This window comes from Pelobates fuscus, chromosome 3 (assembly GCF_036172605.1).
Source record: "Pelobates fuscus isolate aPelFus1 chromosome 3, aPelFus1.pri, whole genome shotgun sequence".
NCBI lineage: Eukaryota > Metazoa > Chordata > Amphibia > Anura > Pelobatidae > Pelobates > Pelobates fuscus.
The window spans coordinates 160,880,024-160,894,827 of NC_086319.1; the positions used below are offsets into that span (position 1 = coordinate 160,880,024).

General features: G+C 37.9%; 1 protein-coding gene across 5 annotated transcripts in view; it reads left to right on the forward strand.

Moving 5' to 3' along the window:
- BRAF (B-Raf proto-oncogene, serine/threonine kinase) overlaps positions 1 to 14,804 on the forward strand; it is a 231,973-nt gene that overhangs the window by 73,379 nt on the left and 143,790 nt on the right. For 3 of the 5 annotated variants that reach the window (XM_063447589.1, XM_063447591.1, XM_063447590.1), the window contains exons 3-10: positions 3,326 to 3,568; positions 4,319 to 4,422; positions 5,693 to 5,795; positions 8,112 to 8,260; positions 10,604 to 10,723; positions 12,500 to 12,659; positions 13,270 to 13,309; positions 14,119 to 14,238. In XM_063447589.1, coding sequence (XP_063303659.1) covers positions 3,326 to 3,568; positions 4,319 to 4,422; positions 5,693 to 5,795; positions 8,112 to 8,260; positions 10,604 to 10,723; positions 12,500 to 12,659; positions 13,270 to 13,309; positions 14,119 to 14,238 — 1,039 coding nt within the window. The remainder of the gene's footprint in view (positions 1 to 3,325; positions 3,569 to 4,318; positions 4,423 to 5,692; positions 5,796 to 8,111; positions 8,261 to 10,603; positions 10,724 to 12,499; positions 12,660 to 13,269; positions 13,310 to 14,118; positions 14,239 to 14,804) is intronic. The other 2 variants (XM_063447592.1, XM_063447593.1) reach the window with 1 other exon arrangement.

Consider the following 14,804-nt stretch of genomic DNA (forward strand, 5'->3'; position numbering starts at 1 on the left):
GCAAAAGTAACAATCAAGCATCCTTCGACTCCAGCCAATGAGTCGCCACATTGCGACTGTACGTCACCTGTCCCTGAGAGTCCAGGCATGTAGAGCTCAGCTGAAGGTAGGGAGGTATAGAGAGTCAATCTACTTTTATGTGCATGCTGCCTAAGAGTGATAGGAGTGTGATTGCTTCAATTAGTACCAGATTAGTGTTTTTTAGTGTTTCTCAAAACTAAATGCACAGAATATTAGCAGTGGATATCAGTAATCAGCCCGAGGCGACCAATAACTTGCAACAGCTCTGGAAAAATATTTGTTGATCCATAGACAATATACATGCAGAGTGCTGTCACTTTGTGTGTGGGGTTTATCTGTATTTAATTATAGTTTTTTATTTTTTCCAACATATCAAAGTATCTAAAAAAAGGGACAAGGGAAGGAAAGAAAAAAGGAAAAGAAGGGGGGTGGGGGGGGAAACAGCAGTATAATATTTGAGCAATTACTTAAATCACCATAGAAAGCTAAGGTACTATGAAGTGTTTTGGTAAAGCACACATCTCAAAGTATTAAACCCTTTTCATACAAAGATAGGATGAGAATTGGATCACGCCAGTCTAGTATCCGGTCAGCCATGAATAATCCTCAATTTGCTAATTTGTGTGTGTGTTTTAAGGCTATGATTTGGAAAGCATTGTTGGTTAAAAAAACAAACCATATGGTTGTCAACCCTGACTCACAAATTCCAAACAAGCAGCTTTTATGGCACATTCATGAACCAAAAAAAGACATTATTTTTGAAACTGAGAAACTGGAAATGTTTCTCTTACTGCACAGAGACTATAATTTTTCTAAATGTTTCATTGATGTAGAATGTCTTACTCTTCTGTGCTTGTCTTCGAAGGGCATAGCTTCACTTATTTACATCAGAAATAGAAACTGGTTGCCCCTCTTTCTAACCATATCCTCTGAATGACAACCTATCATTTTCTAAATTTATAGCAGTGGTTAGGAAAAGTAGGATGTGGGTAGACACATAAAACTGTGTGGTCTAGTAGAGGGAGGACAGTTCCTTCCATTCCCTACACCACAAGGAAACAGGATTGATGCGGTAGAACAAGCAATCGACCATCCATTCTTCACAATAGTTTAACAAGCATAGAATCAGCAAAATGATTTGAATCAGCAAGATGATTTTTATTGATTTTTTTTTTTTCCTTCCATCTGCCAGAGCCATAAGTCAGGCTTCAACACTGAAAGTGTTGAACCAAGGTAGATACATGTTGATAGCTATTTTTGTCTTGCCATGCAATATCCGTGTACATAGTCTTTGAAACTCAAAACAAACTAGTGAAATCACAGAAATATGCATAATTCTCTCCTGTAGGATTTGTTCTCAAATATTGCAACTGACTGCACCCTCTTACTATTAGACCGTTACGAATTGTTCCTCTGCAGTCGTATAATCTTATCAAAGTGGTTACAGTGTCATTTTCTTCTTAATAGATCTTTACAAAGCTCATGCATTCTTGTTTACCATATCTTCACTTTAACGGACATCCCATGCTAGATATAACTTTTTTTCTGCATTGTGTATATATTTTAAGAAAATGCTTAATATTTAGGTTGATAGCCTACAGTCAAGCAGCTGTAGAGTGCACTTCCCAGATCACATCTTGGGAGACACTCAATCTACTCTATGGGAACTGATATTTCGGTCCGCTTGGCCCTCAAAAGGAGTTTCACAAGTCTGATCAGTAGAAGTACATATTGTAGCGATCAGTAAATTTTGAGCCCTATTCATACTTTGCTTGTGCACAGCTACTTTTGGAATGCTGAGTGAGCACCAGAGAGGGGATGGGTGTTTTGAACGCCATGTGCCAACACATCTGCATCCTATTTGTATGGCCAATAGAGCAAACCGGGTCCAGATCTTTTGGACTACACCTCCCATGATGCTTTGCCAGCATTATGGGTGCAAAAGCATTGTAGAGGATGTAGTCCACAACATCTGGCGTGCTGAAGGTTGCCTATCCCTGTCCTAGGAAAATGGTCAGGCTTATAGCTCCAGATTTATTTATTTGGAGGGAGGGGAAAATCAATGTCCATATAAGCCAATATGTGCAAAGACAGTGGGGCACTTGCAGCATCACCCATGGAATATGTAAAGGTTATGTTGTGTAGAGTGTCAGTTTAACGATTATAATTGTGCTATAAGATATCCAATGAATAGGATAGCCATTTTTTTTTCCTTTCAATTCATTTTGTGACCTTTGCGATCAATATTTTGTTTTCCCCCAACAATGTATTTTTTCCAGTCTCCCAAATAATGAACACCTTTTTTCACTTAGCTGGTTAATATTAGCAGAAGAAAACCCTTTGGATTAGGGTTTAAGAGTAAGGGATTAAGTATTAAGATTACAGATTTAGGAGAGGTATTTGGTTTAGGATTACAGTAGGAATTTATATTCGGATTAGGTTTAAACTAGGGGAAGCAAGCTGATAGCAGAGAGGATCCTCCTTCAGTACTACTAGGGTTAGTGTTATGGTTAGGCATATGATTTGTGTATGGATTAGCAGTGATGGCTAACCTTGACTCTAAAAGCTAGCTGAGCATCATGGGAAATGTAGTCCAGAAACAATTTTATGGTGTCACTGGATTAGGGTGAGGTTTATGATTAGGGTTCTATTTGGGATTTGGATTTGGTTTAGGATTACCGATTGCTTTGTTCCAAATGTAAATGGTGTTTTGTTCTGTTCAGGAGATGTTGCGGAGTACAGTTAAGATAATGTTATGATATTTGGACACTTAAACAAATAAGCAACAAAAATTAAAACAAAACTCAACAAAGCTCGGAATATCATGTACCCACAGTGTCAACATTTGCAAATGGTATGCATTTACAGAGTAAATTAAATAAATGAGCTACTAAAATACACAATAGAATCATCTTCAATTTTCTTTTTATTTTCTTTTTGTTTTAAACTGCACTGGGCAGTTATAAACTTAGTCCTGTGTTTTCACATAAACTTGACAAGAGTGTTATTTTCAGGACATTAATGATATCCATATGCATCTTGGCAGTGAATGGTCCTGGACCATCCTTAGTTAGTTAATGACCCCAAACCCTTTCTCAGCTGTTTAAAAATGCTAAACCACCTCTTTCCTCAATTAATTATCTCTGTTGCCATCATTCACCAGTCTGTTTCTTTTTTTTTTTCTTTCAATCTTTTGATGGGCCATGCCCATCTCTGCTTCTCAGCGAAACTAGTGTGCCTCTTTTGAAACAACCTGTAGCAAGGTTATTTTCTCATTGTTTTTGTGTTTATCGATTCCCTGCAGGCTTATGAAGAATACACAAGCAAACTAGATGCCCTACAAAAAAGGGAGCAACAGCTGCTGGAGTCCATGGGCAATGGGTCAGACTGCTCCTCTCTGTCCTCAGACACCCTTCCACTACCCCTGCCGCCTCCACCACCAACATTGTCAGCGCTGCAGCCCCCGTCTGATCTGTCACACATGGCACCAAAATCACCTCAGAAACCTATTGTTAGAGTCTTCCTACCTAACAAACAACGCACAGTGGTGAGTACATCTCCTTTAAAAGAGCGAGAATCTGATATAGCTCCAAAATTACCTCCGAGACTATTTGTTATTTATAAATAATGTGCACAGTTTATAACATAGACTTTATTTTTTTCTTTCTATAGTTACATTGTATTTAAAAATGTAGTATGTAGTGGCTGTTTTTTCTAGTTACTGTTTTGTCTTCCAATTCAGTAACGCCCAATCTATCCACTTCTTTTTCCTTAAATGCAAATTGAGGGTTTTTAAAATTGTGTGTAATTCTCATAATTTCTCTTTAAGTTTCTGCTTAATTCTCTACTTCTACAATGTGCTTTATAGGTGTGGTTGAGAAATCTCAAAATCAAACACAATGTTAAAACTAAGTAGCATTTATTTGAAACCTGTAATTATTTGCTGAAGTATTAATGTAATGCTTCAAGAATTGTAAAGGACATGAGATGTGAGAAAAGCTGAACTTGATGGATGCATGTCTCTTCATCTATGTAACTATGATAATATAACTCATGGAAAAAGAAATGAGCGTAATAGTTAAAGCTTCCAGGGCCCACTACATACATACCTACCTACCTACCTACATGCCCATATGTCCCCCCGCCCTGCCCCCCTCCCAAAACAAAGTTGTCAAGTGAACATATTCCTTTTTACTTTAGGTTTATTTGATTTGCCCCCCCCCCCCCCCAAATATTATTTTAGTTTTGTTAAATTTAAGATTGACAGGACTACACCAATTGATTGTTCTTTGTCTAGGTGCCTGCCAGATGTGGTGTTACTGTGCGGGACAGCCTAAAGAAAGCATTGATGATGCGGGGGCTAATTCCAGAATGTTGTGCAGTATATAGGGACCAGGAAGGGTAAGATTGTTGTTGTTTTTTTTTCCTAGATAAAGCAACCATAGTAGTGTGTGTGTGTGTGTGTGTGTGTTTTTTTTTTTTTTTTTGTGTGTAACATTAGGGGGGTGGGGTTAATTAATGGGTAAATGTTACAAATTTATTTCCATTCTATTTTTATTAAGTTATTATGCATATTGTCTTTGTATTTAAACTTTAGCATGATGTTGTGATTTTGGTTATAGGTCATGCCTCTGTAGTCTTACTGCTCGATTATCTACCATTTATGAGTTAAATGTATTTTTATTTTTTTTATACAGCACTAGTCAAACCTACCTAGCATGTGACCTGCACAGTTTCCCTACACATTTACTGTATAGAGATCTAAAGTTGAAACTTCTTTTTTTGCACAATCTGTTAGATTTTCCAATCTCCTGCTCTGTTAATGGCCTGCACGAAGCTCCAGTGTGTAGTTAAAGGAACACTATAGTGTCAGGAATACAAATATGTATTTTTGACACTATAGTTTTAAAATCGCCTTTTAGGCCCTGGCCCCGCTCTCCTTACTTTAAAAAGGTGTAAAACTTATTTATTTTTTTTCTTTGCTGAGCTTGGTTCGCCGAGACTGGCTCCACCTCTATGGGTGAGATCAAGAAACGCGACGTTCTCAGCCAATACAATGCTTTCCCAAAGGAAAGCATTGGGAGGCTATTGCACATGTGCAGCAAAACACAGGTCATTTCACCAATCAGCATCTCCTTATAGATATGCATTGAATCATTGCATGTTTATGGGGAGTGTTCAGCATCTCCATGATCATTTCTACACACTTTGCAACAAAGTCTGACTGCCACTAGGGGTGTTCCTAGGCAGTAAAGTAAACACTGCCTTTGCATAAAGGGAAAACACAGGGGCGTGCTATACACTCCAGAACAACTACATAATGCTGGAGTTCTGGTGACTATATTGTCTCTTCTAAAGTAAACACACACTGTGCGGTCATCTCATATGAAAATAAAACTTTTCTCAGGAAGGCTATGTCATTAATTGCTAGGGTTGTGTAAACGGAAACAAAAGCAATTTAATTCCTTATTGCAGAAAATTGAGCAGGGAGACTGCAGAGTTATGATGTCGCCAAAACTGCTTCATTAAGTGAACATTTGTTTTGATACTTCTAGTACCAATGAAAAGGATACTAAAATTTCCTGCAGGAACGTGCTATACGCACAAGAACGATTACACGGATGCATGTGTATACAGATTTTAATAGTATTCGTGTTAATGTTCTTGACAGTGAGAAGAAACCTATAGGCTGGGATACAGACATCAGCTGGCTTACTGGTGAAGAATTGCACGTGGAAGTTTTGGAGAATGTACCCCTCACAACACATAATTTTGTAGGTATAATGGAACCACATGTGGCTTTTTAGTTTTTTATTGTTAAAGAGAAACCACTTTTTTTGATCAAAAACTAAAGTCTGTCAATTACAGTAATACCACTTATGTTTTCTAAAATGGGTAGTCTAAACACCCTAACCACTTGTATGCCACTGTAGTGCTTATGAAGCAGTTAAGATGTGGATGCTGTTTCTCCCCCCCCCCCCCCCCCCCCCCAAGGTCTGACTGAAACCATATTCAAGCAGTTTAAAGGATTACCTGCAACCCATACCACCTGCTCACCATAATGCTGATGCAGAAGTTCAGTTTACACTTATATGTTATAGTAATATATAGTAATATGTTTCATATGTTTCAGCCACATGTTTATGCTAGGATTGGCTGATTATGCCATCTGCCATCCTTGGCCCATAAAGTCAAAATGTGGCCTAAATTAATTTTTCTGATGCCAACATGGAACTCGTACATTTGTATTAGGCAAGCAGAGAGCCAGCATGCAAGTTCCCAAATTACTTCTGTATTTAGTCAAATATTTTAAGGGAGAACTGGGGGGATGACATCCACAGCTTAATGGCACCGCAAGTAGTTCTGTTTGTCATGTTTAGACGGCCTCTTTGATTTTCTTTAATGATCGCAGTACTTTTATCTGAACATTTGCTTTAAGTATATTTGTTGTATGTTAAAAACAACTGTTATGAATGAGCAGAACGTCTACACCTTTTTTGTGTATTTATTTGCATTAATGATATTGTACATCTTTTGGGGTTAAAGTGCTTGGAAATCCTCTGGCTAATCCTTTCTTATACACATTCAGATGATGCCTGGTCATAATTAGTGCCTCAACATTGTGAAGCTTGCACCTAGGGGGCGTCCAATCCTTTAGTCCGGTTGGTAGGGTAATGCATGCAGATAAGCTTCACTCACCATAATTGGCTCTTGGGCATAAAACAACCTTAAGACAGCACTTAAATGCCTGATCCTCTGTATTCTGCATCTGAAGATTTGGTAACTCCAGATTGTGTACATTTTATTTTATTAATACAAAAAGAGAAGTCCTGCGCTCACTCCCATCACTCCTGGGCCGCAGCAATGACTACAGTACACATCAGCTAATGCATATAGTAAAAACCAAAGGGAAAAAGTTACCTGCGCGCTCTCCTTAATCCCTATGTATATTTAAACAAATGGAGGTCATTTAGTTACTCCAGTGGCCACCGGAGGGAATGCCCGCCTGCCAATGTCAACATAACTAAATGACCTCCATTTGTTTAAATATACATAGGGATTAAGGAGAGAGCGCAGGTAACTTTTTTTCCTTTGGTTTTTACTATATGTATTAGCTGATGTGTACTGTAGTCATTGCTGCCGCCCAGGAGTGATGGGAGTGAGCGCAGGACTTTTTCTTTTTGTATCACACATCTAGGTTACAATGCTGCTGCCCATACCATGTGTTCCCTATTAAGGGTTAACAAGTATATAGGGGTGTATATAAAAAAATACCCCTTTCTGTCTCAGAGAGATTTTTGCCAGAAGCTCAAGGAAGCAAGGTAAAGGGTCAGTGTAGGACCCGTCTAGGGGGGTCTGCCTTGACATTGGCAGGCGGGCATTCCCTCCAGTGGCCATTGGAGTAACTAAATGACCTCCATTTGTTTAAATATACATAGGGATTAAGGAGAGAGCGCAGGTAACTTTTTTCCTTTGCATTTTATTTTATTGCCTACAGTGCCATTCCTTTCTATACATCTTCATTTTCATGTGCTAGTTGGCAAAACCTTCTTGTGTTGAGGTTGATAGTAGGTCCACTATTTATGAAATAAATGGTAAGTATTAAAGTAATGTTTGTTGCATGTGATCTACATCTATAATTATGCTTTATTTATTTTTTTAAACACCTAGGTTAAAAATTCATAGCCACATACATGTACAGGGTTATTCACTAAAGTGAGGATTCAAAGGCGAACTAACCAAACTAGGACTTGGAATTTTTTTCCAGTTTGGCTATTTTTACCTTGAATCTAAAATTCACATTGAATTCTCACTTTAGTGAATAACTCTAATAATGGAAATTTTATGCTTCTGTGAATGTGTGAAAAGTCCATTCCCTGTCTCTTTACTTTTTCACACATTTATCTGCATAGAACATGCAAGTTTCTTTATATTTATCATCCCTAGTTGTTCTAGATTTGTTACATTACACTATTGTGCCTCCCCTGAGGAATACTAGTTTGGTCATAAAAATGTCTAAAAATAAAAATAAAATACTATGTAGTATTTTGGATCTGTCCTACATACAAAGCTGTCTCTGCTTTTACTAGGTACGGAAAACTTTCTTCACTTTGGCGTTCTGCGATTTTTGCCGGAAGCTTCTTTTCCAGGGTTTTCGTTGCCAGACATGTGGTTACAAGTTTCACCAGCGATGTAGCACTGAAGTTCCACTTATGTGTGTAAATTACGACCGACTCGAGTAAGTTCAACAAAGCATTCTAGTAAGTGTTTTGCCCAAGTCTAATTTTGTTTAGTGTGTTACGGCTTCATTAATTAAAACCATAAAATAATTGTGGGCATAATATTTAATGATAGTTTTTAAGTACTTCCCTATGGGTCATATTTACTGAACTGTGAGATGTGCTGACATGAAAAAATTTGGGATGCAAAAGAATTTAAAACTGCTATGTTGGTCTGTTTTTCAAGGTTTTGGTATTGTGTGTTTTTTATTTTAGTTTTTTATTTCCACATCTCATGACAATTTAGTATATGAATAAAGCTTTGTTAATCTGCATGAAGGTGAAGCATACTCACATTGCCCATGGATATTTTATATAGACTTATAATAGGTTAAAAAAACAAGGTGAGTTGCTTTAGTTTTTATGAAAGTCGGTTTAAGCTATTAATGCATTAATAGAATTACCAAAAAAAAAAAAAAAATCAGAACATACACAAGGAAACGTAGAATTTGCGGCTTTCAGTGATGAGCACTCATTTAAAAAACAAAACAAAAAAAAACGTATCCCATTCCGATGCTTTCACAGCTTTCAGGGTAATATACTCCACACTTCGACAAATTTCTGTAATTCACTGTAAAAATCTACTAGCTGTATAGTGCATCCTACAGAAAACACAGTTGTGCAGTTAGGTGTCTTTTTATGAAGCAAAAAAAACATTCTGCATTACTAACTGTAACCTAGCCAACAAAATGTACCATATATGTTGGTTTCTACACACACACACACACACACACTTTTTTTTTTTTTTTTGCCGACACCAGGTTATTAATCGGTTCAAAAAACTGTGCTCTCTCTCAGTAGGGAACCACGTTTAATAACCAATTGGAAGTGACAAGCGATTAAAGTGGGCAGCGCCACATCACATTAAAACAGAATGCTGAACTCTCCTGTTCAGCCATGTCTCTGTGACCTCATCGATGTTGCCAGGCACTAGACACCACCCCCAGAATCCTGAAACCCTGACTGGATCTTCCAGTAACCCCCTGTGTATCTGAGGACACTGTGATCAGACACCTGTCTCAGCATTGAGATCAGTGTTTGATCACTGTGTGTGTGCTAAAAAGACGCACAAAACAGCTGCAGCTATGTGACAGGCTCTGGTCTGTCAGAGGTCCACTAAATGGCTCAGGGGGAGAAACATTTGTGTATGTTCATTTATTTTTACACACTTCTACAATACCTGCTCATTACATTTTGAAATGTTATATTTAAATTGGTACTCAACTCCTTGAAATGTGGGAACACCAAATCGAAAATTACTATTACAATTACTAGAGCAAATACATTTTTATGTTTTTTTCTTTAGTTGCGCTAATTGCTAGAAAAATATCTTGTGCACAAAACTATGAACGTGATTAGTTAAATATACATATTGGTTAAAGCCCTGTGTGCCTTAAAGTTATATATACACAATTGCAATTTGTGTTTATTGCAAAAAAAGATAAATTATATTTGAACAAACCTATCAATAATTTTTTTGGTCATGACGCTGAAGGCACCAAGCTACTTCATCTCAATGACGCACATCCTGTCAATATAACCCTACAATTTAAAACATTGCCCTTTTGTTGAAACAGCAATGTTTTCATTTCAGGGTCAACACACCTCTAGAGTGTCTTGCTTCCTGGCAGTCTGACTCTTATTGCAGCAGAAGAGCCTCTAGTGGCTGTTCAATCAAATCCTTCTGACAGACAACACTTAACTGGCACAGTGCAATATTTTGTTGCGCATGCGCACTAGCCTCAACGCTACCTTGTAGGGTAATATTAAGAATTCACATTAGGAATACATGTGTGTTCCTTTTAAGCTGTCTGAATCCAACCTCTCTTGTTCTGATTGGGTTGCAAGTGTTATGTCAATGGTATTTCCAATTCCTATACTCCAGTTTGCACTGTCCCAGTGAACCCTACAGATTGGATGACTCATTACACTGTTGGAAAGAGAGAGCTGATGGCACCTGCTACTTTTTTAACCTACACCATGTCACAAAGGGTGTGTGGTATAGGGGGAGCATTCACAACGGCCCCAAAAGTTAGCCAAGATTTCCTCACTATCTACTACCAAAGCATGGCAAGGTGGCGCTGGATGGCTGCCTCCTTTTTATTTTTTATTTTTTTTAGTAGGTCTTGTGATTCCTCATTCAGTTTTCCTTTCATGTCTTTCTTTCTTTAATTTGGTAGTGGCTGGCTGTTTCCTCTTTAACCTATGCAATTGCTATGTAATGTGAATATATATTTTCTTGTGCAAGGCGTTGCTGTGGGTTATACACGGTTTCTTATTTTAATTTGCTTTTTACTTCCTAGTTTGCTGTTTGTCTCCAAGTTCTTTGAACACCACCCAATACCTCAGGAGGAAGTTCCTTTTGAAGAGGTCACTCCAGCTGTTGAATCCAGTTCACCTTCACCCCCTCCATATACCGCTGGGTAAGATTTGGCTGTGGTTTATTTGCTGTCCTTTGTGTTTGCAGCAGATACAATTCAGACAACTCAAACTTCATCTCCTCTTTTCACCAAGCCAAACACAGATATTTGGACCACCCAGAATATCTGTTTGTCCTTTAAGCTGCAATTAATTTCTGCTAACTACAGTCAAGGTTTCCAAATTCTTTCTTGTCTCCAGATGGTGCATAGGTCGCGAGTACAACAAGCTTGTTATTTATTTTTAATTGTGGTTGAAAGGATTGCAATTCTGCTGAATTTTAAATTTTAAATAGTACTTGTGATACACTGATGGATTCTGAATATATTTGACATAAACACGGAGAACACAGCCCAAAAACAGTAGGGAACATAACTACACAGAGCTTTTGTTATTGTTTATGGTTCTTTGTTTGACTAAATGCAACAGTAAAGTGGGAAATAAGACCAATTACATATATTCTACAAACCTATGTATTTTGTCTGTTTGCAATATAAAGTTTCCGTCAGGCTACAGGTTAAATAAAAGTTACAAATTAATCTTAAAAAAAATAAAATGATAAACACATTTTTGTATGGATTAGTAAGAGTGTAATATAGTTTATTTTTTTTAATTGTTGCGTACGGTAACAAGGTAGACCATGATGAAAATTTTTTGTGCTGAAAATTCCCAACTCTACTTATACTCGAGTCAATGTCTGTATTATGGCAACTTACATTGCCATAATACAGACAGGGGGCTGTGTAGGAGGGGGGCTGGTAGAGAGCGCTTACTTACCTCTCCTACAGCTCCTGTCAGCTCCCTCCTCCTCCACGCCGGTCCGGTCAGCTCCCTCTGCAAGTCCCAGTGTAAGTCTCGCGAGAGCCGCGGGGTTATAGCGCGGCTCTCGCAAGACTTACACTGTGAGCTGACAGGGGAGCTGACCGGACCGGACCGGAGGAGAAGGGAGCTGCAGGAGAGGCAAGTAAATGCTCTCTGCCAGCCCCCTCCACTAAACTGCGAATGCCACTGGACCACCAGGGAGTGAGAGCCCCCCTGCCTGCCATTTATCAAGCAGGGAGGGGGGACGAATAAAAATAAATATATAAATAATTAATATTTAAAAATAATATAACAAAAAATATTCAAATAATAATTTTTTTAAAATAATAAAAATGCCCAACCCCCACCAAGGCTCTGCAACACATACGCACACTCTCACTGCATCGCGCGCACACACACTGTAAATAAATATTTAATTAATATAATTTTTTTAGGATATAATTTTATTTAGAAATTTACCAGTAGCTGCTGCATTTCCCACCCTAGTCTTATACTCGAGTCAATAAGTAGTTTTTTTGGGGTAAAATTAGGGGCCTCTGCTTATATTCGGGTCGGCTTATACTCTAGTATATACGGTACAGTATGTACTAGTCCCATTATTTAGCATTTTGTCTAGGAAGATCTGGATTCTTTAACTGAATAGTATGACTGCAGGTGCACTATCTATATACCAAAATCCGTTCAATAAAGTAAAGTTGTGTTTGTAAGCTGGCGCTAAGGGTGTGTTTTGGATTGGGGAGCGAAGGTGCTTTAGAATTGGGTACAATAAGATCCAGCTGAGGCTGTGTTTAGAATTTAGACTGTAAAATGCAGCAGGGAAGTATGTAGATTTTAAGCAGCCTGTAAATAATTTATCAAATGAGTTTTTGTTTTTTGGTCCTCTGTATTTCAAGTGCAAAAATTATTTAATATACCCATTGCAGTTTATTTTCATTATCTTGTGTTTTGATTCCTCTCAGGCCTCTAAGCCTCCCAAGTAATTCTCCCTCCAAGTCTATACCCATCCCTCAGCCTTTCCGACCAGCAGACGAAGATCACCGAAATCAGTTTGGCCAGCGGGATCGTTCGTCCTCTGCTCCAAATGTGCACATAAATACCATTGAACCAGTCAACATAGATGTAAGAACAGTTATACGGTTTGAGTTTTTCATTCTGTCTTGAATTGTATTGGTATGAAAACTTGACCTGCCACTCAGACATTTTATTTTTTGACAAAAGAAACAGGATTATTTGTTTGTAAGTTGCTGCCATGACTATTGCTGATCTGGAGAATCTTTTAAGATCAGCTGATTTTACCTCCGTTTAGCCATTCGGTATTTACTAAAATTCAGATTTTTAGTTAACTAGGAATATTGATTTGTGTTCTCTTTTAGCACATTGATGTGATTGTACAGATTCATATTGCTATTTTGATGGCATCACTTAAAGAGTTACTCCAAGTGAGTGACTGGAAGTGGTCATGGTGCATTGAGTCTGTATGTGTCGCATTTCACTTTGAAACACTGCAAATATAATGCTATAGCAGCAAGCTGTTATAAGTAGAGTTCTGGGCTGACTGGCAATCGACTTTCTACTTGTTTGATTTCAGCTGCTCTGAGAAAAAATAGCATGTACCACATCATTGAGTCATGATGGTGTTGTGACGCTTTGTAAACAGATTTTACTGAAGATTTGAAGTAGCAATATATTCCTGAGTCGAATGCCCACTAATTTCTCTCTTGTTGTGTAGGACTTAATTCGAGACCCTGGCCTCCAGCGCAGTGAGGGAGGTAAGTGACATTGATACACAGTCCCAAAATTTGCTTTATCAGCATTTAAAAAAAAATAAACTCTCCCCTTGCTAACTTATTAAGCTTGGTTACATTCAAAATGCCTTGCACTCATTTAAGATATGTTAATAATTGTGGGGAAGAAAATCAGTTCTTTTGTACAAAACACTATTCAATAATTTCTGCAGGGCTCAAAATTTCTAGTACTGTATTACTAGTGAGGCTTAAACGTTTCTCACAACTGCAAGCCTAGAGGGTCCATGGCACACTCCCATGAGTGAATTTCTACTTGTGAGAGCTAAACATTCAATATCCAATGGCTGAGGGTCATGTGGAAATTTTGAGCCATGATTTTTATATATCTTAAACTGTTGATGGTGTTTTATTGGCAAACTTCAGTCTGACATACTTTTGTTTTAGACGGCAAATATCCCAGTTATGGCCATGGTTTTCAGATTTTCATATATGAGTGATTTCAGGGAAACTCTGCAGGAACAAACTGTCCACATAATGAGATTATATACATTCTGTAATGTCTCTGTGCATTGGTCAAATTTCTTTTCCATATTTTCGTTTTATTCAGCCATTAAATTTGAAAGCATGGCCCTCAATTAAGCTCCCCCATACAATTGCTAATTGGATGTCTGTATATGGGAATATCTCTTGCTGATTTGTCTTCCTAATTATACCCTCCCACTATTACATTTTATTCCCCTTTCTATTCTCTCTCTCCATCCATTCTTCTCCCCCTTCCATTCCCTTTTTTTATTTTTTATTTTATTTTTTTTATGCCTGTGTTTCTCCTGCAGCCCCCTCGGTCCAGGCGACCCGCTGCCTTCGGAAATACCACTCTCGGAACCCCAGCCCACTCCTACACACTGTCCCCAGTGAAATAGTCTTTGATTTTGAGCCTGACCCCGTTTGCAGAGGTAGTTGGGCTGTTTATATCACCTTCCCCCATCAAAACTAAATACTAAAGTCACTGGTACAGTATGTGCCCTGCTTAGGCCACTTGTAGAATTATGCACGACACAAGCCATGCTAATTCTAATATCTTTGTTTTAGAAGCTGTTTTGTGCGTTGTGTGTGTGTTTTTTCTTAACACTAATCATGCTTGTACTTGTGCATGACATTATGCTGTAGAATTTTAGAACTCACGTTTTAGTTTTGTCAAAGGTAATCTTTGTTTACTTTTGTGTAGCCTGCCACCACCTATGTACTTTATTTTTTCTATTTTTCTTTTTTTCCTCATTGCATGCCAGTTTCTTTGTACAACAAACTAAAAACATTGGATTTCTGGGTACTTTAGGGACCTTTGTGCAAATTATTGTATCATTAGATTGATCATTGATGAAATTGGACCTGTAACAATAAATATATATTTATATAATGAACCAAATAAACATTTTTTGTTATATTAACTTGTTTTAAAACAATGAAGCAGTTTCATGCACCTGGCTTCATACGAATAAACTGCTTGCTTTGCAATGTTGTA